Source organism: Patiria miniata, unplaced genomic scaffold (genome assembly GCF_015706575.1).
Source record: "Patiria miniata isolate m_02_andy unplaced genomic scaffold, ASM1570657v1 HiC_scaffold_24, whole genome shotgun sequence".
Taxonomy (NCBI): domain Eukaryota; kingdom Metazoa; phylum Echinodermata; class Asteroidea; order Valvatida; family Asterinidae; genus Patiria; species Patiria miniata.
In genome coordinates this window covers 1,235,095-1,261,682 of record NW_024037063.1, presented here as the reverse complement: position 1 = coordinate 1,261,682, position 26,588 = coordinate 1,235,095, and the positions used below count along the sequence as shown (strand labels likewise).

The 26,588-nt window shown below is 41.7% G+C and overlaps 1 protein-coding gene across 1 annotated transcript in view; it reads left to right on the top strand.

Moving 5' to 3' along the window:
• Positions 1-25,652, top strand: part of LOC119731792 (extracellular matrix protein FRAS1-like) — a 68,139-nt gene extending 42,487 nt beyond the window's left edge. Inside the window, exons 32-62 of the mRNA XM_038205065.1 lie at positions 143-542; positions 1,029-1,194; positions 1,651-1,974; positions 2,271-2,688; positions 3,154-3,345; positions 4,030-4,149; positions 4,663-4,967; positions 5,471-5,611; positions 6,513-6,761; positions 7,215-7,307; positions 7,778-7,928; positions 8,477-8,703; positions 9,356-9,614; positions 9,876-9,956; positions 10,341-10,510; positions 11,040-11,163; positions 11,819-12,030; positions 12,692-12,839; positions 12,962-13,167; positions 13,732-13,888; positions 14,526-14,726; positions 15,125-15,312; positions 16,047-16,130; positions 16,840-17,759; positions 18,257-18,384; positions 18,607-18,767; positions 19,264-19,376; positions 19,813-19,979; positions 20,657-20,862; positions 21,451-21,597; positions 21,765-25,652. Of these exons, the coding sequence (XP_038060993.1) occupies positions 143-542; positions 1,029-1,194; positions 1,651-1,974; positions 2,271-2,688; positions 3,154-3,345; positions 4,030-4,149; positions 4,663-4,967; positions 5,471-5,611; positions 6,513-6,761; positions 7,215-7,307; positions 7,778-7,928; positions 8,477-8,703; positions 9,356-9,614; positions 9,876-9,956; positions 10,341-10,510; positions 11,040-11,163; positions 11,819-12,030; positions 12,692-12,839; positions 12,962-13,167; positions 13,732-13,888; positions 14,526-14,726; positions 15,125-15,312; positions 16,047-16,130; positions 16,840-17,759; positions 18,257-18,384; positions 18,607-18,767; positions 19,264-19,376; positions 19,813-19,979; positions 20,657-20,862; positions 21,451-21,597; positions 21,765-22,355 (7,049 nt within the window). The 3' untranslated portion in view covers positions 22,356-25,652. The remainder of the gene's footprint in view (positions 1-142; positions 543-1,028; positions 1,195-1,650; positions 1,975-2,270; positions 2,689-3,153; positions 3,346-4,029; positions 4,150-4,662; positions 4,968-5,470; positions 5,612-6,512; positions 6,762-7,214; positions 7,308-7,777; positions 7,929-8,476; positions 8,704-9,355; positions 9,615-9,875; positions 9,957-10,340; positions 10,511-11,039; positions 11,164-11,818; positions 12,031-12,691; positions 12,840-12,961; positions 13,168-13,731; positions 13,889-14,525; positions 14,727-15,124; positions 15,313-16,046; positions 16,131-16,839; positions 17,760-18,256; positions 18,385-18,606; positions 18,768-19,263; positions 19,377-19,812; positions 19,980-20,656; positions 20,863-21,450; positions 21,598-21,764) is intronic.
• The last annotated feature ends 936 nt before the right edge of the window (positions 25,653-26,588 follow it).

The window sequence follows — 26,588 nt, the reverse complement described above, 5'->3', positions numbered from 1 at the left end:
AGCATTCATTGCAGACTGATAACTTACTTGTGACTTTTAGAAGAGTTATTTGTGTGGAACTGTTTCCTTGTGTGAAAAACTTCTTTGTATCGGGATCCTTTTGTAAAGGTGGTTCTAAATATCGTTTCAACTTCACTCTTAGATGCCCAGTTCACCCATGCTGAACTCCTCCAAGAGTCCTTCCACTACGTCCATGACAGCTCCCAGACAGAACAGGACGGTTTCGAGATCACCCTCAGTGACGGCACCCACTCAGCCAGCGTCGTCATGGCCGTGGTAGTCACTTACACCGATACCCGCAAGCCTTACGTCCGGCCCGGCTCGACCCTCTCGCTCATGGTCCCAGAGAACAGCATCGTCGTGGTGACGAGAGACGAGCTGTCCTTCGAAGACGACGACTCCATCGATAGCGAGATTGTGCTGACGTTGGACACCTTGCCTCACAGCGGGCGGTTACAGCGACGCATTGCTGGGGACTACTATCAGGATATACCCATCGGTGGGACGTTCACTCAGGCTGATATCAGTGCCTACAACATCAGGTAATGAACCCTGTGTATTGCCCAATTGAGAATAACCGTGGCTGCCCAATTTGGAATACGGAACCATGGTTACCCATTTAAGAATATTGTTACCCAGGTGGGAATCTTGAACTGTGATTGCCCGATTGGGAATCCTGAACCATGATTACCAAATTAGGAGTCTTTTTTCCCAGGTAAGAGTAGTGATTGACCGATTGGGAATCTTTAGGTGTGTGGTTGAGATTTGAATATTGTGGCCCAAATATTTTTGTCAATTTGGTTTTCAAATTGGGTTTTCTCTAACCATAATTACCCAGTACGACTCTTGAGTCATTTTTAACCAGTAAGGAATCCAGAGTATTGTTTACCTAATTTGCTGCTGAATTTGAAGCATAAGGCTTAAACTGAAAGTCTGCTGCGTACTTTTCTTTCAAAACAAAAGCAAAGCAAATTTATATACTTGTAGACCACTCACCAGGATTTTCTATTTTTGCCGTCTTGTTTCAGATATGTTGCGGAGGGAGAGATCGGCAGCCAAGCTGTGACTGACCTTCTCTTCTTCAATGTCAGCGATGCCAGCGGCAACATCCTAGTCAAGCAGGTCTTTCCTGTCACCGTCACTCCAGTCAATGACCAGCCACCGTCTGTGACAGTGAACGGTGACGGCATCGTGGTATGGACAGCCTAATGGGACTTTGATTAGCGAGGACTTTATTTTAATCGAGTTGTATAGTGTTTAGGCAATTGCTGTTCTTCTATGGAAAGCCTGCTGGGGCATAATTAGCAAGGACGTATCTTCAAATATATTGTTCAATGTTTTAATAGTCAAGTCTGTTTTCTATAGACGGCCTTGTAGGAATTATTCAGCAAAGAATTTTTTTATGAGGTTTTGCAAGTTTTCAAGACAAGATCATGAATACGTTGATTTGTTGAAATTTTTGTTGAAATATTTGAATCATAGTTTACATTAAGTTACCATAAGTCAATCACAATATTTCCATTCACAGAATTGGTCACTTTACTGAAAGAAAAAGACGATAGAGTTACTTCTTGTAGGAATTACGAAAATCCATCAATCTTACAAATTTGACGGTGGCCAAAAGTAATTTTCCGATCATTTGTGTTGCAGTTGATCGAGGGAGCGCGGGAACTAATCTCCTCGGCCAATATCAGGGCAACAGACCTGGACACCAGACTAAGCCAACTGAAGGTCATCATCGATTCTGGGCCCACTTTCGGCTTCATCGAGAACATCAAGTCAGCGATTGGTTCCGAGCAGCCCAATGTCGACATCCCTGTCACAGACTTCCGGGTACAAGACCTGATCGACAACACCATCTACTATGTGAATAGTGTGCACCGGAACGTGGAGCCCACTCAAGATGGCTTCCTGTTCCATGTGTCGGACGAGGAGAACGAGTCGCCGCAGTATAGGTTCAACATCACCATAAAGGTAGGTCAGGGGTCAGAGTTCACAGAAATTGCAGGCAAGTCATATGATGATATTTTGTCAGATCCTGGCAAAAACAACCTTGAAATTTGACAGACATATCACAGCGTAAAGTAATAACTCTTCTCATTACCCAATTGGGAATGATTGCCCAATTCAGAATCGTGAGCATAAAGACGATTCGATTTTCTTGTGAATTATTGGCTCTAAACCAGAAGCATCCCTTTAATTGCGAATTATATTCCCTGACTGTCAATCTCTCCGCTCCATACCCATTCTCATTTGGTCTCCATTCCCAGTTGGTCAATGACGAGGAGCCCATGCTGATCACCGACACTCTCTTCCTGCCGGAGAACGAGGGCGCCGTCGTCACCAACGTCTCCATGTACGCCAGCGACCTGGACACGGGCGCGGAAGACCTGATCTTCACCGTCACCGAGTACCCGACCTGCGGCACGCTGCGCCGCCGCGAGTTCATCGGCGACCCGCTTCACTTCGGCCGCATCCTGACGGTCGGCGACACGTTCACATGGCAGGACGTGCTCAACGAGCTGGTGGTCTACGTGCACGACGGGTCGGAGGTCAAGACGGATTCCTTCAGCGTGTCGTTGACGGACGGGCTCTTTACGGTGCTCGGCACGGTGCCAGTTCAGATCGGACTGATTAATGATGAGACGCCGCGAATGGCCGTCAACAGGGGACTTCGAGTCCAAATTGGTGAGAAAATACACATCCTTGTAAACATTACACATTTCTTGTTTTGCAATTAAGCTGAAGTGTTTTCTGTAAGACTAGCAACATTCTATGTGAAAAAAATTCAAAGTCTTTAAAGTCATGTTCTAACATATTTGCAGTTGGAAAACCCAAACAAAAGCGTAACATTCAAATAAAGAATTTTAAAGCAAAATCAGGAGGGTATTAAAGATTTAAGATTCAACATCTTTATAAAAATGAAAAGTAAAAAAAAATTGTTGAATCTTGCTGAAATATCATCTGACAAGTTTTTTCAGACCACAATACCAGTTTATAACCGTTTTTTCCAAAATGGAAAAAAAAAATCATTCTCTTAATAAATAATAATTTGTTATTGCGTAACGAATATTTTTTTTATCAGAAAGCAGATGTGGAACCCCAGAACAAGTAAAACATTTCATTTTTCAACTCTTTTCTGTACATGCTCAGGTTCGACCACTCCGATCACCAACTACGATCTGCGAGCAGAAGACGTGGACTCAGAGAACATGCAGTTGATCTACACCTTGACGGCCGAGCCCACCGTGGGCCAGCTGCAGTTCCTCAGGAACGGAGAGAACGTGGTCCGACTGACGGTGAACGGGGCCATGTCCAGCTTCACGCAGACAGATATCGACAATGGTAGGCATCTTTCAAGCTCTGCTTATCTTGGCTTTGAGGGCACCTGAACATTTATAGCATAGTTATTGATTCAAGACTTTTTTTGTTAAGGAGGTTTGGTATATAAGGCCAAAAAAAAAAAATATTTGGTCTCTGGTCAGACCACAGTTCCGGAATTGACGTGGCCACGCGGCTTTTTTTTTTTTTTTTTTTTTTTTTTTTTTTTTCTTCAAGCTTGGATTGTACAGACAAGGTGGGTACTATTTTGCTTTTTTGGTGTCCTCATGTACATTGGTGTCCTCCATAATTTGCCTTGGTGCTTTCGATCATTTGCCTTGGTGCAATTTCCCATTCCTTGGTGCTCTTTGGTAAAAAAAAAATGAGGAGGTGCGGAAATAGAGGGCGCTGTTGGAGCTACCGCGGAACATTTTGGGGAAAAAAAAGATCGACGCGCATGATTAAAATCGATGCGCGCGCTGACCAGAGACCGACTTATTTTTGGGGGGCCTACGGTGTCCTTTCCAGGACATACTTACTCAGTAGTGCAGTGAGAATATCAGACCAACTAAAAATGCATTTTGAAGAACTGTTTCTAATTAGCATCTTTTAATTTGTGTAGTTCACTTTGATGTTAGGCGTTAAAGAAGTTTTATTTCTTGCTATCACTATCATAATTATTATCTACTTATATTTGACCTGTTTCAGGGTATATCCGCTACGTGCATGACCTCATAGAGGCAGCGGGTACAGCGGTCTTCAAGTTCACCCTGTCAGACCCAGAAGGCAATGAGCTCATCGACCAGTCATTCCTCATCACTGTCCTGGGTAAGTTCTTATCATTGCTTCCAGTTCTAGAACCCTTCGGTTATAGTCACTGCTAATTGAAAACTGCAAGCTTGTTATTAAGACACTTGCACTTGTCAACAGGAAAACTGGGTTGGAGTCCTTCATTACGTTATTCTTACGTAGCAAGCACAAACTCTTCACTTACAGTGAATAGAACTTCAGAATTGAGCTTGCTACACTTCCACTCTGACCTGTGCCTGATAACTGCCAAATGGAGGTGATTGCACAGTAATGAGCAGAAGCAGAAGGAACAGAAGCAGAACTTCACATTTCACAAAATATTGAATTTTAGAGTTCTACCAAGCTCATGTTTTTTCAACTGGTGGTACCATTATTTTGGCGATAGAGTCAGAAGCATATCTGTGTACCCAAAGAGGTGGTTGAAATTTTGCAGTGCAATTTTTTTTTTGGAATCTAGAAGACTGACCGAAGCGTGTATCCAAAAAGTGACATCAACATTGTAATCTCTTACATCTTTCTGATCCTCAACAGAGGACCGAGTCCCGCCCCAGGTCCTAGCCAACCGGGGCCTGACCTTAGCAGAAGGCACCTCCAAGGTCATCACCACGTCCATCCTGTCCTCGACAGACGTGGACAGCGTCCCGGGCAACCTGGTGTATTTCATCTCGGCGGGCCCTACCTACGGGCAGCTGGAGCACGTGGACATCCCTGGCGTGCCCATCACGGAGTTCACTCAGTCCGACCTGGCGTCCAAGACCGTCAGCTACATGCACACCAGCGAGGAAGAGGCCGTCATGGATAGTTTTACGTTCACGGTGGATGATGGGACCAATCAGGTAAGGCTGAGTTTTGAATTTACAAACAATTAGGATTTGGGACCAATCAGGTGAGGGGGTGCGTGCAATGTAATGAATAAATTCGGATTTGGGACCAATCGGGTGAGGGGGTGTGTGTAATGTAATGAATAAATTAGGATTTGGGACCAATCAGGTGAGACTATGAAGAAAATTGTATGAATAAATTAGGACTTGGGACCAGTAAGGTAAGACTGCGTTTAATCTGATGAATAAATTAGCATATAGGACCAATCATGTGAGGCTGTTCATTGAATATAATGAATAAATTTATGGAAACTATGAGGTAAGATTGTTCGTTAATTAATTGAACATTAATTGAATAAATAACTTATATTTCATGAAACCAGAGATAGTATTTATGTAAAACCTTGCAGCATTGAATGCCGACTTTAACTTTTATTTCCTATTGAATGGTGAATTTTTATTAGCATATCATATCCTTTAATCCTGTATATTTTTGTGTATTTTCATTTCTTCCACAGGTGACCCAAACCTTTTACATCACCCTGACCCCTGTGGACGACTCCCTCCCGTTACTTACCAATCTAGGCATGCGGGTCCAGGAAGGCGTGAGAAAATCCATCACAGAGTTTGAGCTCAAAGCTGAGGACATGGACACTGTGGTGAGTAGCAGAGTTGGAGTTGCAATCAGGTCGGCAAAAGTGAATCACAAGTCAGTCACAAAGTCACAAGTCAATCACAAGTCAATCATAAGTCTATTACGAGTCAGTTACAAGTCAATTTGAGGACACAGCGATGAGTAACGAAGTCCGGATCCCATGTCAGAGTTGCAATCAGGGTTCTCAAAAAGCAATCACAAGTCGGTCACAAATCAATTACAAGTCAGTCACAAGTCAACCACATTTCAATCACCTGTCAATCACAAGTCCGTCACATGTCGGTCGTTAATCAATGACAGGTAAGTCACTAGTTAATAAAAAGTCAATTACAAGTCAATCGAAGGTCAAACACATTTCAATCACAAGTTAATCACAAGTCAATCACAAGTCAACCACATTGCAATCACAAGTCCATCACATGTCGATCACAAGTCCATTACAAGTCAATCACAAGTCCATCACAACTCAATCACAAGTCCATCACAAGTCCACCACAACTCAATCACAAGTCCATCACAAGTCAATCACAAGTCCATCACAAGTCCATCACCACTCAATCACAAGTCAATCACAAGTCCATCACAAGTCAATCTCAAGTCAATCTCAAGTCAATCTCAAGTCCATCACAAGTCAATCTCAAGTCCATCACAAGTCAATCACAAGTCAATCACAAGTCAATCATAAGTGAATAATAAGTCAATCACAAGACTCAAAAATTAACCCAAAGTCATCCAGTCTTAAGTCCTGAGACAAGCTGTTTAAATGAACTGTGACAAAGGCATTAATTTCATGTTGTTCATTTCTTGTTACCTGTGAATTGATTTGGGATTCTACACACCGCCACAAAACTAAGTGTGTATAATCAATATCATCAATAAAGTATTTTCATAATTCATTCTCACAGGCTGACTCCATCATGTTCACCATCTTCCGTCCGCCGCGCCACGGCACCATCGACTACACCCCCGACGAGATCCGCTACGCTCCGACGTTAACCTTCTCCATGGCCGACGTCTACGAGAATCGCATCAGCTACAACCACGACGGCAGCAACACGCTACAGGACAGCTTTGAGTTCACCGTGTCTGATGGCACCAATCCGCTCTTCACCATCGAGCAGGGCACCGAGCTCATCACGACATCGGCGCAGCAGGTAAAGAGTGGCTCATGCTTAAACGCAAATGCAAACCTTAACGTGAACATGAGCACAGATGAATACAAATGCGAACTTGAATGGGAATCTGACTGTTTTTCACTTTGTAAACTTACAAAAAAATGCATACTCATCATACAAATAAACACAATTTTATGTTTGTGGCATCACAGGAAATTTTGAGCTGCGATTCCGAATAAACTTTGTGATTTTTTTTGCACAAAATGTTCCCACTGCTAATTCACAAAAACTTATTCTCGACATGCATGCAAAAGTGATCACAAATTTTTCACAGCAATTATTTTGTCAGTTGTTTCAATACTGGCAAATGTCACTTTTGGGAATGTTTAATGATAAACATTTTGATATAAAGAGACCCCGTTCTAGACAGACAGAATTGACATCTAAAAATACTCAAAAGTTAATCCCTGTCAATTTGTTGTCCTCTTCCAGACGTTTCAGATAACCGTCCTGCCCGTGGATGACGGCACGCCAAGAATCATCACAAACTTGGGCCTATCCTACCTGGAATATCTCGACGATCAGGTAAGTCTTTTTTTTCTGTCACATTTGGAAGGGTTTTGGTAACTCTTAAATAACTTTATGGGTACAAAACTACTTCCAAAGATTCAAGGGATGGATTTTCAATCATACAAGTTCATTGTTACAGAATATGAAGAATATCAATATGAATATGAATGGACTAATGGGGGGGGGGGAACTACAATTAGAAGACATTAACCCTCCTATGAAAACATACATTTTGTGCCAAGTTGTCCTTTCAGTCAAAATCAAACAAGTGACTGCTTTGAACAGCTAAGAATTCCCAGCCTACATAAAGCAGGATTGACTGCCTTGGACTGTTTAAGTAACTTGATACAGCTATGCTTTGACTCCCGGTGAGTGATAAAACAGCTGTGACCACAACTTGCCTGCTTTGTCTGTTGACCCAGTTTGACTAAATTAAAAAAATTGTTTACATTTTCTAAACAACAATATTTTGTCCTCCTTGGTAGGCCATGAGTATCATCACTCGCAAGAACCTAGCCACCATGGATGCCGACACGGTCGATAACCTCCTGGTCTACTCTGTCAGGACCCAACCCAACCATGGCATCCTGGAGTCAACCCTGACCCCCGGCACGCCTATCACCGTATTCACACAGCGTAAGTATAAAGAACGGCTGACCATAATCCATTAGCACCTGTACTACATATACATGTTATTACATTGTATTTATTCAGTGATAATCAATAACACCATAGAGTGCTCGAGCAGTTTTGGGCGATACAGGGAGTAATAGGCAGGGCGGTTTTGGGTGATACAGGAACTAGTAGGCTAAACATCATCAATAGCTTATAATTGAGCAAATGGCATCAAACTTCTTTTTAGGGCATACGTCGTAGTTTTACTCTAAAGCACTTTCTGTGTTTTTCCTAATTGTGGAACATTTGCTGTACACATTTTTTGCCAATTTCATGGACTTGCTTATTTCCAAAATCTGCTAAGTGTAAAAATTATTGACTTACCAGATGCAGGTTACCAGCTAAAATGTTATAAGATGAACATCACTTTTAACTGACTCTCAGCTGATTTTTGCTTAGTTGCTTATCAGTATTTTCTGCTTAACAGCTCAATTAAATCAGACCCTGACACCAACAGTGCATCAATGAATAATTCATGAGATGCTTTCAAAATTTTGACCACTCAACAGAGGACGTCAACAACGGCATCATCCGCTACACCCTGGACCCCGGCGCGGAATCGGAGCTCGCCGACCGCTTCGTCTTCGACGTCTCCGACAGCAAACCTAACACGGTGTCGGGCACCGTCTTCCGTATCCGATGGTCTCTGATCCACCTGGAGAAGGGTTTCTATAATGTCAGCGAGACGGCCGGAGTTATCAGCGTTCCGGTCAAGAGGAGCGGCAATCTTAATCAGGTAGGGGGAAACAAATATTTAGGGAAATGCTGTCAGGTGTTGTAAGGATTGTGTGCAACTTTGACAAGCCATGGCACAGCAATAAGCTAGAACTGTTTCCAACTTTATAAAGATTTCATGATTTCATTTCCAAAGTAAACAATTTGCCATTGTGTGCAAAAGCATAGTGGACACCATCAAAACTTAACAAAAATTGTTGTGTTGCCCCAATTTTTACAGCAGTTTTACATGTATCTGCTCCGATTTCTTTGCAAAGCGTTTAGTCATCTTCCTTTTTGATTGTATAAAAAATTGAAGATTTGATTAAAGATGCTCCCATAGACTTAGCGGGTATGTATGTATGTCCCAATCTTAACATTTTAAAACCTTGATGTGTGCATGCACAGCCTTGAATACTAACTGTGTTTTTTTTTCTGAAGGAGACTTTAACACTCTACTCATGAGAGAGTTCTATTCACTTAAACCCAAAGTTTCCTGGGGGATGACAATTTAAACGTCAATCTTCAGATAAGCTAGATCTTGTCACAAATTCTTACATAGATCATTACCTTTAGTTAGCCATTCAAAGTTTACAGGTCCATTCCAACACTATCTGCCCAAACAACACATTGCTCCACACTTAACTCTGATTTCCATCAACTCCCATTACCAGTACGCCATAGTGCTGTGCCGCACCGAGCCCGGCTACGCCACCTCTGTGGGCAGCCAGCCCGGCCAGAGAGACTACATCGAGCAGGCCGTCCAGGTCCAGTTTGAGGAACGCGAGGACACCAAGCTCTGTACCATCGTGATCAACGACGACACCGTGTTTGAAGGGCTGGAGGATTTCATTGTGGAGCTGAGCATGCCGGCCTACGCCTTGCTGGGGGAACCCAGGGCCGCGCTGGTCAATATCGTGGACGATGAGGATGGTAAGAATGGATGAAATGATTTGATTTTATTGATAGATTTGAGTTGTCATCTTGATTTTATTGATTTAACTTTTCCATATTTATCATATTGATTCCAATTTTACAAGCCTTTGCCAATTTTGCACAGTTGCCTTCACAATTGGCAACTTGACAAATATTTGTTATAAAGGGTTTGACTTCCGTTGAAAAATCCAAACATTAAGCCCAATTTTATGAAATAACAGTTGTAATGTTGTAGTAACTTCTTTTTCCATCCTACAGAGCCAAGCATTGAGTTTGATCAGTTGGTTTTCCATGTCAACGAGAGTTCGGGATTCCTCTTCGCTCCAGTCTCCAGGAAAGGTGCGTATTCCCCTGAACGTAAACAAAATTCCCCTAGTCAAAATCTTTTTATGCCAGTATTTGTTTCTAGTTATTGAGATAACTAGTGACGAAATATGCCATCTCAAAGAGAATAGAGCATCATTCAAGAATTTAAAAAAAAATGACTTGTAGAATCTTTTCATTTCAAAATAGTTCTTTCAAAAGCACTTTTCTTCTACAAGATTGTACCAGGACCCAATGTACCTGGAAAATCCAGGACCCACTGTACCAGATCTTAAGTAGATGAAAGCTGTTGACTTTTAACTGCTTTTTCACGCTTCTCTTTCCCTGACTGAAAAAAAACACAATTACATGCTTCTCTCTGTTTCTCCCCACCCCCTTCCCTTTATCCGACCTTTACAGGAGACTCCAGTCGTAGTGTCTCAGCGATATGCTTCACCATCCCCGGCACAGCCACCGGCAGCAGCCTGACAGGCCTAGAGTCTGGATCGGACTACAAGAGCAGGGGAATGGACGGGGAGTTTAGGGTGGTGTTCCCTGCCGGTGTCAACAAGGCTTCCTGTGATGTCAAGGTCTGTAGCTCTTTGAGGTCAACCTCTTTTAGGGGCGTGGCATGAGGGGGCTGACACCCCTCACCCTCCCTTCAATTTTTTGTTCTTGTTGGCAAAACTGTCATTTTTGGCCACCAAATTGTGAAACTTTTTGCAGATACCATGAGCAGCGCCACCGATTGTCAGATAATGTCCAGCCGTGTCAACTTTGAACAGCGCCCCCTGTTGTCAGATGATTTCCAGCCTTCCCTGCCCAAGTGTTGGTCAATTTTCTGTTCATGACCACAAAATGTTGTCAACCCATCAGTAATTGTCACATCTCGAAAGCCTACATCTCATAATCCGGATTGTGTTATTGACAGAAGTTTCAATTTTTGTGTTAGTGAAATTTAAATTCATCAGCAGAGTTTGCATCCTTTTTTTGTATTTTTAGCACTGCATAATTCCCTTTCAAATGCGAAGCCAAAATAGCACTGCATCGGTGAAGGGCTAAGTGCAGAAGAGATAGTGTCAGATTCAAATTTTTTTTATATTAATTCGTTGATCCCAGATTATCGACGATGCAATGTTTGAAGCAGAAGAGCAGTTTGAGATTGCCTTAGCCATGCCGTCGCTATGGAGCAAACTAGGGAAGAAATCCAGGGCAACTGTCGTCATCAACGGACCCAATGATGGTAAGTTATCTCCATTAGTATGTGGCGATAAGCCATTATGTGCAACGTTACTGAGAAAATAGTTTCAGTGTCAGAGAATGCTGTTATGACCTGTAACCAAACACTAGTCAAGTCAGAATAACATTTGGAAGTTTAGATGTTTTGAAAAGAGCTGTGTAATAGTGTACGTTGAGGGTTGTCATTATAGGTCTTTGGGAATTTAGAAACCACAGAACTTAGGGGAGAATGTAAAATTGTACAGGCGGTAGGTTCAAGTTTACTTGAAGCTTTTACAAGGTTTTACTGGGTATCTTGGGATTAAACCTTGAGTAACCGCATGCTTAAATTTGCATTTCTCCCTTACCAAAGACAATGTAAAAGATTTGAGTCAATGATTTGCTGTTCTCAAGGATTAACAAGCAAGTTAATGAGGTAACACACTGAGTACACAGTGTTTATACGTCGGTGAAGGGCAAAACCTAATTTGATTTACATCACCCCGACGCAAAAATTCCATCTTATAAACAAGCAAGTTATGGTTTGCAAGCTTACTCCACTCTACATCTACTTAAACAAACTAATATCCTACCAAGAAAAATATTCAGCACACATTTTCAACCTGTTCACAAAATGTCCTAGAGTATGTCTCATAACATTCGTGCCTTCTTCTCGACAGAATCTGACATCTTTCTGAGCCGCAACACCTACATCTTCAACGAGAACGCCGGCACCGTGGAGATTGAGGTCATGCGTCATGGCAGCGACCTCTCCCATACCTCCATGGTCTGGTGCTCGGTCAAGCCTAGCGACCCACCCTCCGCCACCCAGGGGTTAGACTTCGTGCCCAGTACCAGTCAGCTCACGTTCGGCCCGCAGCAAACTGTCGAGGTACATACCAACCCCTAATCTAACCTCCAGATCCTAGAAACTTCACCTAGAGATTCTGGAGGATTTTGTAGGATTTGAAGGATTTTGTAGGATTTGAAGGATTTTGTAGGATTTGAAGGATTTTGTAGGATTTGAAGGATTTTGTAGGATTTGAAGGATTTTGTAGGATTTGAAGGATTTTGTAGGATTTCAAAGATTTTGTAGGATTTCAAAGATTTTGTAGGATTGAGGTGGGTAGAGCCAAGCTACCATTACTTTACACGGGGTGGTTTTGGGTGCTACAGTGACACAAGGGTTAACTCCCCTTGTGTACAGCCATGTTTATACAGTTATTGTCAATGTGAGTTAAATTCATCCTCCCTGTGATCATGGTGAACCCGAAATGTTTTGGAAGATTCTCTAGGAACGAGGATGGTAGGGCATTATCCAGCCACAGTTCCAGGAAAACTATGGGATCGTTACAAATTGAAGTGAAAGGTTAACCGTTAACAGCCATTTTTCAAAAGTTGTTCGGAAGCAAGTGTATTTTAAAGCTCAGGCACCAGTTCTTAGAAATTAGATGAAACCCCCACCTCCCGAAATAATCATCCCCCGTTGATTGTCTTTAGTCCTTCCATGTGCCATGTTTGACTGACTTTCATGTGTTTCATCGTCCAATCAGGTTTGTCGGGTGACGATCCTCGACGACGCCGCCAGTCCACAGATGGAGGGCAACGAGACTTTCATCGTCTATCTGAGTTCAGCCATGGGATCGGGTCTAGCCACGCCCTACGAAGCCGTTGTGGTCATCAATGACACGGTGGACGACAGTAAGTCAAGAACGTTTGCCGTTAGAAGCTATTGACATAAAAATTTAAATTTTTTTAATGAATCGGAACGATATGTGCTTTCTCCAACTAACGATATTTTTTAATCGGTTGTGTTCGGACAGTTCCCACAATGCAGTTCTCCATCACCGAGGTCAAGGTTGAGGAGCACCATGGCCTGGTGCACATTCCCATCGTCCGCAGCGGGGACCTGTCCTTCGAGTCCTCGGTCCGCTGCTTCACGCGGCAACGCAGCGCCTCGGTCATGATGGACTACGACGAGCGACGCAACACGGACGAGTTCAGGGTCGTCTTCTCTCCCGGGGAGAAGGTTGGTGTAGACAAAAAAGTAAAAGTGTGGAAGTTACTAAGCACAAACCAAATGTGCTTAGCAATAGCAGGTTACCAGCCAGAATGTCATGTGATTTATATTTGGTTGTGACCGGCACCCAGCCGTATTTCACTTAGCAAGTCACTTTCTAAGCAATATTTTCTGTTGCTTCTCAATGAAATGATACCCTGCTCTGTAATTTAAACTCATTCACTCACATTATGCGGGTTTTTTGCAAACCTCGGTTGTGCCTCCAGCTCTGGCTAACCCTAACCCTAACTCCAGCTCAATATAGGTTCACACTCTGTTTCAAAAACATCAAGTCCCTTGATCTTAAACCAAATGTGAAGTGTTGTTATTTGGTTTGAACACGAAAGGCTTCAAAACGATTTTGGAGCCGGTGCTGCAAAGCCACTGCTGAATATTTTGTTCTGATATTTTGGTGCAGATGACATCCCAAATTACAAGTCACAAATAAGGAATTAAGACAAATTGAAAAGTGAAAAATAAAAGAGACCTTAACCCAACAAGTAATGACTGACTTCTTTGTTGTCTTGATTTCAGGTCAAGAACTGCACGGTCGGCATCGTGGATGACCAGACATACGAAGCAGATGAGCAATTCCAGGTCCGCCTGGGTGATCCCATCGGCAGCGAGTTCTGCCATGCACAGATCGGCAAGAACAGCTCCACCTTGATAACCATCCTGGACACGGAAGATGGTGAGTTGATTTTGTAAAACCCTCCGCCTGTAAGATTTCTCAATTTCTCAATAGCTCATTTGGTCTGTATTGACAAGCCGCTTCCAGTAGATTTCCAGTTGTACAGTGTTAGTTTTGCATTGGGACTTCAGGCACGCTGGGTTATCATTGGTACTGTAGTGGATTGCTGCGTCTTACTTTCTTGAATTCTCTCTTGGGATTTACACTCTAAGAAATCATATTTTTGAGAAATTAACGATGGACGCTGAATGACATTAGCACATACACAGAGATAAACTCACTGACTTTTTTTCACCATATTTATCACAAAAAGCAGATACGCTCAGGCTAAATTTGTTCTACATGTATAAGTACATTCTAAGTTAGGGAAGGATTTAGACATTCAGTTAGTGACAGCTTAAACTTGATGAAAGCCTTAAGTTTTCCTGAGCATTTCTAGTACAAATCAGCCTCTCAACATATGCCATCATAAAATGGACTTATTAAAATACCACCACCTTTTTTGACTTCTAAAGTGTGAAACCTCAAATCTGTAGATTATAAGACTCAAAAGGAAAGCATCTTTGCGACAAATGTTCTCGCAAGAACTCCGTCATTTCAGTAAATTGTGTCAATTTGATTAATTTTTCCTCCTCAGCTCCCACCATACAGTTTGAGCGCGTCGCCTACAGCGTGCGAGAGCCCAGCGACCCCGAGGAGATGTCGGTGGTGACCCTGACCGTGATTCGAACCGGAGACCAGAACCGCACCTCCAGGGTTCGAACCAGTACCCGGGACGGCTCGGCCAAGTCTGGGGTGGACTACGAAGCGCACTTCAAAGTTATCCGCTTCCGGCCGGGTACATACTGAAAATTTGTATTTTATTATTTATTTTTTTAGAGGAGACGAATTATTAGTTGGAACGAATATAATAAATCTCGTTACGAAAAATATTTTTAAGCATATTAACTTGATAACTACATCAGCTGGGGACCAGTCACAAGCAATATACATTGTGTGACGTTTTGGCTGGTAACCGCTTTTTTTTGCCAGGCAGAAGTTTTTGGACTTAAGATTTTTTTGCTTCATCTTCGTGAACTCCTTTCGTGAAATTTGACCATTCAGGGAAACTAGGGCGGATTTTATGGAACTGTAAAGCACAGTAATATTAGTAATATCTTCAGCTCAGCAACTCTAGGAAAAAGACAATTTTTTTCTACCTGTTATCTGACTGTGCTGTATTTCTGGCGTACCCAGGCGTCCGTTCCGTGGACATCGATATCAACATCATGTACAACAAGGACATGGAATGGCACGAGACCTTCAGCGTGGTGCTCGGCCCCGATGATCCGGTCAATGCCCTCCTAGGACCCATCACCACGGCAACTGTCACCATCATTGATGAGGAGGCGGCGGGAAGCGTGGTCCTCCCCTCCACCCCACTGGTAGGTCTTATTTTGAAGGCGCAGAGACAATCAAAACATTCAGACACAGAAAGTATTAAGCGCAGTGCCATGACAGAGCTAGGCTATAGACTCATTCCAAAGTACCCCCTCTATGGTTACAAAAGTGAGAGCTAGGAAGGACTCTTTTGCCTGACACTCATACAAGGAAGCTACAAGTTGTGCATGTTCAGATTGTAACTGATCCTGTGTACTTTGTGCAATACACGCTTGATTCAGTGCACATACGCAGTGCATCTAACACACAGAGCTCTCATGAGTGGCCACAGAACACCATCTACCGTGCATGCACGAAAGATCTTTCCCCACTTTAGCTATGGATCGGGACGAAATTCATCTCTCTGACTCCATACCTCAGCTTGGCCGTTCAGCTAGGCCCTGCTCTGTGCCCCACTCATCATTCTTCATTGTTCACACATCCAAAGTGTGGAACTCTCTACCACGATCGTGCTTCCCACTATCCAACAACCCACAGTCTTCCAAGAGCTTCATCAACAAGCTCCATCTATATCCTAGTCTCATTTCCTTTGTCAAGCATCCTGTTGGACCAAAGGTGCTTCCTGCTTTTTTTTGCATCATCCACAAAACAAAAAAGAGTAAATACACCAGTAGGCTGTGCAAGTGTTTGCATTATACGTTACATGTAATCATATGAAGGGTATTTTCCATTAATATATAGCACATTGCTGAAATCGTTGTATTTGTTTCTTTCTCAGGTTGTGTCGTTGATGGACTATGATGACATTGCAGATAGTCTGGATCATGACCCTTCCCCTGGCTATCCACTCATCTGTGTTACTGTAAGTATTGCTCACTTCACTGGATTAAAAAAAAATAGATAAATAGGGTTTGGTCTTCGTCGTCTTCTGGTTTCTTTGTTTTTACTGACAGATATTTGATATGTGATATAACTTCTAACTTTTGAGATATTTGTTGACATTTTACATGCTAACAAGCGTGGCAAAAGTTGAAATTTCCAAGGTAAGATTGACTTACGGAGAAGGTACTTTTAGGTTATGTTTTGACCACAGGTTTTATGCATGGCTGTTGGTAAAATTGTGTGTTTGATTAACAGTTGTATAAAGGCCGCAATTGTATCAGTCACATCTAAGCATTTACAGTTTTCTCGTTTTTCATTTCCCAAACTATGCGAAAATCATTGCTTTATGAAAACACTCAAAACAGTTTATTATTTGTCAACATTTGTACAAATGGGATAAGTTTTGTATGGTGTATGCATGCTGTACTTGTATGGTGTTTGGTAACTACTTGGTGAATGGAGCTATAATGTTGTTCAATTCCCGGACCATAATTTCGATCGTTTGTTGGGTTTTTTTTTTTTCAATGTTAAACAGTCATATTTATTACATGCCCTGGTGGTGCTTCATGTATGGCCATAGCTTGCATGTTAGTTGTTGGTTTCTTGCTGGAGTTATGCAGTTTGACGTTTTGATGCAAGTTTTGACTGAAATCACTGATTGTTATTTTATTTATTTATTATTTGTACAGCCATGTGATCCTCATTACCCTGACTACTCCATGACCCGGGCCATCTGCGAAGAAGCGGGCATCAACATCTCCAACATCCACTACAATTGGGAGGTTGCCATGCCAACGGATGCCGAGGGCTCCAGGGCGCCCTTTGAGCGCATCGTGGACTACACCCCCTTCACCACCCCGAACGAGAAGGTCCTGGATGGTGTGTATTTCAGCCGGCGATTCCACGTCCGCTGCATCGCCCAACCGTACGATAAGAGCGGCCGTCCCGGCGTGCCGCTGCGCAGCAACATCGTCGTCATCGGTACGGACAACGGCATCTGCCACACCCCGGTGACGGCAGGCGTGTCACGCGGCATCCAGGCCCAGTCCTTCATCGCCAACTTGCGCTACGTCGACCCGACAGACCAGGACCACCCCAACACCTTACACGTCTCTGTTGAGATCCCACATCAGGACGGCATGCTTCCTGCCATCTCCACCATCCCCATCCACAACATCCGACTGCTGCTCACGGAACCCATCTACCGACAGCAGCACATCTGCTCCAGCCTCATCAACAACCCAAGCTGGGGCGGGCTGACCGACTACAGCTTCCTTACCCCAGTAGACCTGGACTCCCTAGTCCTAGTCCCAGGCAACAACTACCCCTATCAGTTTGACCCCGAACTCCGCGGACAAAAAGCTCTCAATCTCTATCAGCACCTCAACCTCAAGAGTTGTACCTGGACCTTCGACGCTTACTACCACATGACCGAGCTGATTGATCTTTGTGGAGGCGCTGTCACCACCGACTTTCAGGTCCGTGACACCGACGAGAGTTATCTGACCGTCACAGTGCCGCTGTATGTCTCCTACATCTACGTCACAGCGCCGACTGGTTGGGGAGCACTGGACCACAGGACAGAGATGGAATTCTCATTCTTTTACAAGTGAGTGTTGTTTCATTAAAACCAGAAAATAATCTTCCTGGCAAACTTTGGTGCTTAGCAACTGATAAAGGTATCCCCAAACTGTGTACCTGATAACCTTATAACTCTCAGTTCTTTTAAGTCCTAAAGAAAATAAGGCAAGCTTAAATTTTGTGATGGAAGTGAATACGAATATGGTAACGGCAAAAGTGACAATGAAACTTCAGCTGTTGAAGCCATGAAATTTGTTTTGTATTCCTATAAGGTGACGTATATAAACCAGCTCATACTTTACATCTGAAACTCTATGTGAGTCTTACAGTTATTCTTTGAAATTTTTTTAAAAGAAATTTCAAACTTATTTACAAATTGGTATTTTAATCATTTATTTTCTTAATAATGTAAATATCTCACCCAAACCTTGAGGAGAATGTTCATTGATTGTCAGTCCCATACTCAATTATTGTGACAAGAAAAGCAAAATATTTCAACCTTTTTCTTTTCTCAAATGTCCTCAGGACAATCCTTTGGAGGACTGGTCTAGAGACAGACAGCGTGCTGAGCGGTCGCCTGGAGGTGCTCAGGATTAGAATCGGTGACCGTGGAAACCTCATCATTGACTTCAAGACAACTACTAAGTACAGAGGTCAGTCTTAAAGAGGCAGAATGCTTTTGTGAGCTTCATAGTTTTGTAAGATTTTGGCACACATGTCTTGACAAATTAAAAGTGACGTTTTTGGGGGGTTTTACAGTCTTTAAGCGGATACAAAAATATGCAATTTTTTTCCCAAAGATGTATTGTACTCAGTAAGAATCCTGAGTCACTAACTTCCTGTTCAACATCTTGTAATTTTGTTCAACCCCCCAGGACTATTTGTTATGGACCATCACACCCTACCAGACTACGTATCCCGGGTTGTACCACCCACTGAATTAGGGGTGGGATTCACGCTGGAGCAGCTGTGGAGCGAGGGGACGTTTGACAGCCCCCAGCAGCTATGGAGAGCCACAAGCACATACAACTTGAAGGTATTTGTTTCTGAACTCCCTGGGATTCACGCCTTAGTGAATATACAGCTTTTTCTTTTCTAATTATCACAATCGTTGTATTTATTGTATTTATCCCCAGATGAATTCTGTGAATTACACAGTGCTTGGGTATTTGTTAATGGTATAAGGAAGGGTCTTGATGGACCGGTCATGTTCGCAGAATGGATGATGGCTGCCTCCCTAAGGACATCTTCTACGGTGAACTGGCTGATGCCCCACGTCCTCGTGGTCGTCCCAGGTTGCGCTTCAAGGACGTCCTTAAGCGAGCCTTTGACATTCCGCATGATACGTGAGAGACTGTTGCACTCTGCTATCCACTCAGGGCATTCAGTCTCTTCACAGACCTACATTGACGATTGAAAGACGTCGAACTCAATGTCGTTTACGACGGGACAGGCCAAGATGATGATGATGAAGGAGTAACAGACAGTTTGGGTTAATCCATTGACATTTTTTGGTTGTATTTTTGTTCCAGGACTACTCCGGTGATTACGTTATCGAGCTTCTGCCTTGTACCGTCACACCTACCCAGTCATTCAACCTCATGCCTGACATGCCGGTAGTCTGCACGGCACATCCACCAGAAAAGTAAGTCATAACCCCCCAAAAAACCTACAAGAAGTTTTGTAGACCACATGTGTGACTGTCAGAAACTTCTTCAAACAAGAGTTCGTTTTGAAAGAACTGGTCGTATGAGTGTCAGCATCAACACAGAGGAGACTGATATTCACACGATGTCACCCATAAATCTTGTTTTGGTTTGCACTCTGCAGAGCAAAAATTGAAATCAAACTTTAAAAAAAGAAAAATTTCTTTTAAACTGTGCCAGAAAACCAGTACGGGCACGCTACTTTACCTATGATTTCCACTCTTTTTGAGGAGACATCTTTGTAAACAGAACGTCATTAAAGCACAGAAAGACAAGCTTTATTGCTTGGAATATTTCCTCTACCTTTTTCGGGAAAAAACAAAATTAGGTTCGTTTACTAAACAAAGGTTTTCTTGTGTTATTTTTTTCATCCAGGTTTGTGGTTCCCATAGCCTTCCAGCAGACCAACCGCCCAGTACCTGTAGTCTACTCACTGAGCACAGAGTTCCACCTGATGAACAACGAGAAGGTCTTCCTGATGAATCCCAACGATGCTGCGATGAGCTTACAGGAGATGGACTTCAAAGGGTCCTTCGCAAAAGGTGAAACTCCCACCCCGCACTCTTGCCAGTTTCGATCTATCCCTCTGCTTACAGTGAGCTAGTATAGCCACTCAAATTGGTGTCTGCAAGAGACAATGAAATTGAAAAAAATAACTGGTTTCTCGAATATTGTTTTTCAAACATCATAGTGCTTTTTAAAAATGTTATTAAATCTTATGAAAAGTCTAATAAAGGTAATTAATTCCATGTACAAACACTAAAGTTATAATCACCTTTCTAGGGCCAAGTTAAAAAAAGTCTGTATCACAGAATTGAGCACAGAACAGATTTGTTTATCAAAAACTGGTTAGCTGACAAAAATGTTACATGTAGGTACTCCCCTGATTTTTAGCTTAAAACATAAATTCATTAAGCAATCTGCTAAGTGGACTTATGAAGTCAGTACTGCTTGTAAACTTTAACACTGAGGTTTGGAAAGGCACACTAAATTGGATTTTGTTTCCCCGAAAATATTTTACGTGTAAAAAAGACTGACACAACTGAAAAATCAAATCAATGCGGTCTGTTTTGCTAGCATATTAAGTCAAGTCTAGCATAGTACAATTTCCTGCCTAGTACTCCTTGAAAATCTGGCACGCTGCAGAAATACCAGAAATACCAGAACTACAAGAAACAAACTGCCAATTATCGATATCTTCTTTGTCTCTCTGTCTCAGGACAAAAAATCTTTGGTCGCGTTCTGTGGAACCCTGACCAGGACTTGGACCGTGCCTACAAGCTGCAGATTGAGAAGCTTTACCTGTGCACCGGGGCGGACGGGTTTGTTCCTTACTATGACCCCGGCGGTCAGATCTACAAGGAAGGACCGCAGTTTGGCTGTATGCAGGAGAACCGCAAGCTCAAGCATCGCTTCTTGATTCTGGTAAGATGGCCCCTGATTCGGGTCTAGAAATGCATGTAAAATACCTTCCTTAATAATAATAATGCATATTTAGAAAGGGAACGTATTCACCATTATTGGTGCTCAACGCTCTACATCATTATTACCGTGCTCATTGGGCCAATGAAACATCCCAAAAAGGCACCAAAAATATGCCTTATGTACGAAATCCTTTGGGCAAACAGCATTGTACACTTAGTGAAGTTTGGTCACTAAGGACTTTTTCCGACTTTTTCTGACTGGAAGTTCCACTTTGAGTGTCAAGTGTGAAATGTTCGGGATGAGTCGTAACTCACGTGTTGAGTTCTACTCTTAGTCATCAGTTTGAGTTATTAGTTTGAATGCCACCCAACAAACTTGAAGTTGAGTTTAACTGGAACCCATCTTGGATTTTGAAGTCGTCAATGTTGAAAATTGCTGGTTTTAAATTCTAACAAAATTTAATACTTTGTATAAGACCATGAAAATTATACTTCATATTATCCCATAAAAAAAAAATCATTATAAGCAGATCATGCCAAAATCATGTTTATTTAAATGAGATATTTGTCCATTTTGTTTTGCTCCCAGGATCGTGGCGATACAGACGCCGTCACCTCAACTTTCAACGATGTGCCATTCGCCGCCGACTTTGCCGGCAACACTGAAAACTACAACGCTGTCAGCAACATGCCCGGTGTGGACGGTTTCACCATGCTGGTCGATCCATTGTACAAGGTATACATACACTGTGCTTTTATATCCCTAATGTCTCCGTGCCTGAACTATAGAGGGCGCTGTTTGCTCTACACACCTGAACTATAGAGGGCGCTGTTTGCTCTACCCATAAATGTAAATAGTGTAGTAATTGAGTGAATGTTTATTACCGTATCTTACCACCCCAGGTCCAGTCTGGTCATCAGTGGTACATGCAGGTCATCTACACCATCGGCCCGTCTGACACCCTGCCTCGTTTCCGCCGATCCCTCCTGGCTTCCGTCTCCAACCCCCTCAACCCAAACAGCCACAAGCCCAGCTCCCACCACAACGGCACAAACATCAAATCCCTGCTCCTGAACGACAAGGATTTCAGCACGGATCCCGAGGGTAACGCTTCGGGGACGGTCGTTCCGGCCGTGGTGGGCTTGTTGGTGTTCATCGCCCTCCTGTCGGTCATCATCATCCTGGTCGCTAAGCGACGGCGGCGGAGACGGGAGGAATCGAACATCAAGAGGCACCGGAAACGGCGGACGGCGGGCGGCAAGCCGGCCGCCAAAGTGACCAATCAGGACGCGGCGTTTGCTAAATCCAAACCCAAGAACCCATCCCCGCCAAAGCTTCAGGAAATCGAGATGGACATGCAGAAAATGGTGAAAGTCAGCACGCTGGATCTACACAAAACGCAGAACTTAAACACGCCGGCCGTCAAGATAAAAAAGGTTAACCTTCAGGTCCGGTTGACCGATAGCGGCGTAGAGGGCGGCACAGAAGTTTGATGGCTCGTCCAAACCGTGTACATTTTTAGTAGTCCTGGTTTTTGTTGCATTATTTAAAAAACCAAAATATGAAACAAGGGTGCTTTAAATGTTATTTTTTTTTATCAGTACAGTTTTTTTATTGTGTCGTCAACTCAAGAAAAACATTTGACTCTTTTTAAAGAATGTATGCCGCAGGAGTTTAAAAGAGAGAGAGAAGGTGGCTTTTTCTACCTCTACGTTGTTTTGTTTTTTGTGTTTATATTATTTGCAAGCTTATGTTGTTGTTTATGTATCACTGCAGATTGTAAGTAGATGCCTATTTATGCTTATTATGCTTAAAGCTTATCGGTAGCAAGTTTGTTTCTCCCAAAATAGTAAATATCGAAACTACTTGCTGCCGTTTGTAAAAAATTGAAGGGAAAAAAAAAAGAAAAAAAAAGTGGTCTTCCTTGCTTTTGCTGGTGAGTTTAGATCAGACGTTATTGCTATTCAACTAATTTAAATGCATCATGCCTAAACATAATTAGAAAGATCAAAATTTAATTGTGCAGTATTTTTAGGTTTTTAAATGTAAACATGACATGATCTAATGGTGAAATGAATAATTATTGTATGCTATACTTGTAGAACTTATTTATATTATAACAGTTTTTAAAGTTAGGATGGTTTTGTTTTTGGCTTCTTTTTTTTAGAATTAAATGTTTACCATGTTTACATAATGGTTTATTCTTACATCAGTATGAGGTGAAATACCTATGGGTGGTGTATTTTTCCCCGAAATATTGATAAACTAGTTTTAAAAAAAAGTGAATCAAACAACAAAAAATTTGAAAGAAATACAGAGACAAATATATATATCTAGAGTATACCCCATCCCCTTCAAAAAAAACAAAATCAAATTTTAGGGCTTATTGACATTTATATCAAATATTTCAAACAGTTTGTGAAATTTTCTCAGAATAATAATTAAAAAGGAACTCCTAAAAACTTCTTCAAATATTAAAAACTTCTAATTTTTAGCCCCCTCCCCGCCATTCAACTATATTTGCAACTGTTCCGACAGTTGTTGAAAGACGACCAAAAATATTTTTTATTTGTTCGTTTTTGTTTTGTAAACTAGCTAATGGTGCTCTGTATAAAAAAAATAAGAAAGAAGGATGTTGTTTGTACAGTTAGTTGATTTCCTGCTTTCTGCTGAATTTTCTTTTTCTTTGTTAGTTAAAAAAGTTTTGAAATCCATGAATTCAGGGAGAATAGTATTAAAAAACTGCCAATGCTGCAAAGGAGGGGGAATGTAGCAACATCCTGGGTGTAAGAAATATAAAGGATGTTGTTACTAATTCCCTCAAAAGGCAATCAACAATTTCATTTTGTTTCTTCTTCTCCTGAGCGTTCTTTCACAGCCAGAATTGTCTCTGGTGATGTTCTGAGAAAAAAATGGTGTATCCTTGTTCTTGTCTTTTTAATGATTTTTGTTGTTGATAAGGAGTAGTTTGGGATTTTGAGAGTTTGTTGTTTTGTGGAACAGGACAATGCGTTGTTGTCCACTTTGACAACAAATGTATTTTAGTATTTCCCGATACCTAAATACGTGTGTACACACGCCAAACAAAAACGATTAGAAAAATTACCTCTTTTTTTTGTATTCGAGAGTTCAAATTTGTTCACACACTGTTCAAGATCACTGAGAGTTATGTATTTTTAACTGACTGGATAAAGGTTTTGTGTAGGCTGGTAATGTTGATAACACCGACTCCTTTGGCATGTCTGTATACATACACATGTAAATACATGTACATCTCACTGCCAAATATTCATAATTTCCCCCTTTTTTTGTCACTCTCTTCTGATGAAAATGTCCATTTTGAAAACCTTTAAACATCTGCTCTTTATGTAGGTTCCCCACGTATTCTGAACTTTTTCCATGTTGCATTATATTACACATCTGACCACAAAGTGTAGTTATAATGGTAGTATTATAAAACTTGGCAAAGTCTCATCTCTTCTTTGCTTTTCCGTTGTAATGTCAGAGAGTGTACATCATTGACTGCCTTTTTTTTGGTATGGTGCTATATTTGTTATGTTTATTATCAACTGGGCTTGTGAATTTGAAGAAAAAAAAGTCTTGTGATGATGGGGGCATTGCTGGTCAGTAAGTTATATACAAGTAGGATGTTTATGCCCTCGTTGTCAGAAAAACTTTATCATGGAAGTTGGGGTGGCTGAAATGCAGGAACTTTTGTTAGATTATTTTCAGATTTGTGTTACTCGACAACTATAGCAATGGCCCTGGCCTGTAGTTGGGGAAGTCTTAAGTATAGATGGGACGATACTATAGTTGGGGCGCAACATTTATGTAGGATATACATTCAACATGGTAGATGATTGGTATATGTGATTTTTGAATAGTTGATTGTGAAATTGAGAGCTTTTTAGAAGTTTTTTTTATTTTGTACAATAGGTTAAATTATTCAGGCACTCCAGTGAGATTCAATACTGGTTAATTAACGTCATTTCACCAAATGTGCCTTTTTGTGGCATATTTTAAATGGTTTGTAACTTAAACTTTTTTTAATTACTCAAAACATTTAACAATTTCAATTGACATATTTTTAGGATACAAACTGTGCTGTCCTGGATATCCCAAAAGCTTTATGTGAATGTGTGTGACAAAACAATGGGATGTCTGGGCTGGGAACTGAAAGGTTTTTTAAAATCTCATCGTGTTGATTTTTCTTTTTGAACAGAAATCTATGGTGTGCGCAGTTTTGCATCTGAACAAAATTTCTCACTATAATCAATTCACATTTGGGCAAGTAAAGTGCTGTCACAGTTTATGCATGATGTATCTTGTAACTTGTGGTTGCGGTTAAGGAAGTTTCTGTGGAGATGTTAGAGCCTTGAAATCAATTAATCAGGATGGCTGTTCGATAGCGAAAGCTTGGGTGCAGAAATACCACTTTCTTGTCAATCTGCAATTACTGTTAGAAATATAGCTATTTGTATTTGCTTTCAAGTATTTGTTTAAGGGAAGCTTTTGAGGATGGCATGTTACTGTAATCATAGCATGTGCATCAGGACACAATTTGTCTTGTACAAGTGTACTACATGTACGTAAACATGGATTTTGGAATATTGTGTGGCATTTTGTCGGGCGAAACTTTTTAGGACTGAAATGTAATATTTACTTATTGTCACGATAGTATTTTGTCGTCCACATATTTAAAGTGGAGTTATTTCTATTTAATTTGGGCAGTCTAGATGCCTAGGGGAGTAATTTGTGAAGAAATAAAGAGGTACAAAATGGGAAGCAAGCTTTTTTACCTTGTGTGTGTCGACGTTATTTAGTGTTTGTCTATTATGAATGAATTTTAAAAGCTGAGAATGAGATACAGGCATATTTATTATTGGGTTATAATGAATATTCGTAAGAAGAAATACTAATGAATATTAATGAAAATCCTTAAGAAGGAATACTAATGAATGTTAATGAATATTCATAAGGAATAAGAATGATATTAATGAATATTCATAAGGAAATTAATGAATATTCATAAGGCGGAATATTAATTAGTATGAAAAAAAGGGAATATAGTTGAAAAAGTGGTAGTACCTCCCAAAATTCGGACCCAAAATTCGGACCCAAAATTCGGACCCAAAATTCGGACCCAAAATTCGGACCCAAAATTCGGACCCAAAATTCGGACCCAAAATTCGGACCCAAAATTCGGACCCAAAATTCGGACCCAAAATTCGGACCCAAAATTCGGACCCAAAATTCGGACCCAAAATTCGGACCCAAAATTCGGACCCAAAATTCGGACCCAAAATTCGGACCCAAAATTCGGACCCAAAATTCGGACCCAAAATTCGGACCCAAAATTCGGACCCAAAATTCGGACCCAAAATTCGGACCCAAAATTCGGACCCAAAATTCGGACCCAAAATTCGGACCCAAAATTCGGACCCAAAATTCGGACCCAAAATTCGGACCCAAAATTCGGACCCAAAATTCGGACCCAAAATTCGGACCCAAAATTCGGACCCAAAATTCGGACCCAAAATTCGGACCCAAAATTCGGACCCAAAATTCGGACCCAAAATTCGGACCCAAAATTCGGACCCAAAATTCGGACCCAAAATTCGGACCCAAAATTCGGACCCAAAATTCGGACCCAAAATTCGGACCCAAAATTCGGACCCAAAATTCGGACCCAAAATTCGGACCCAAAATTCGGACCCAAAATTCGG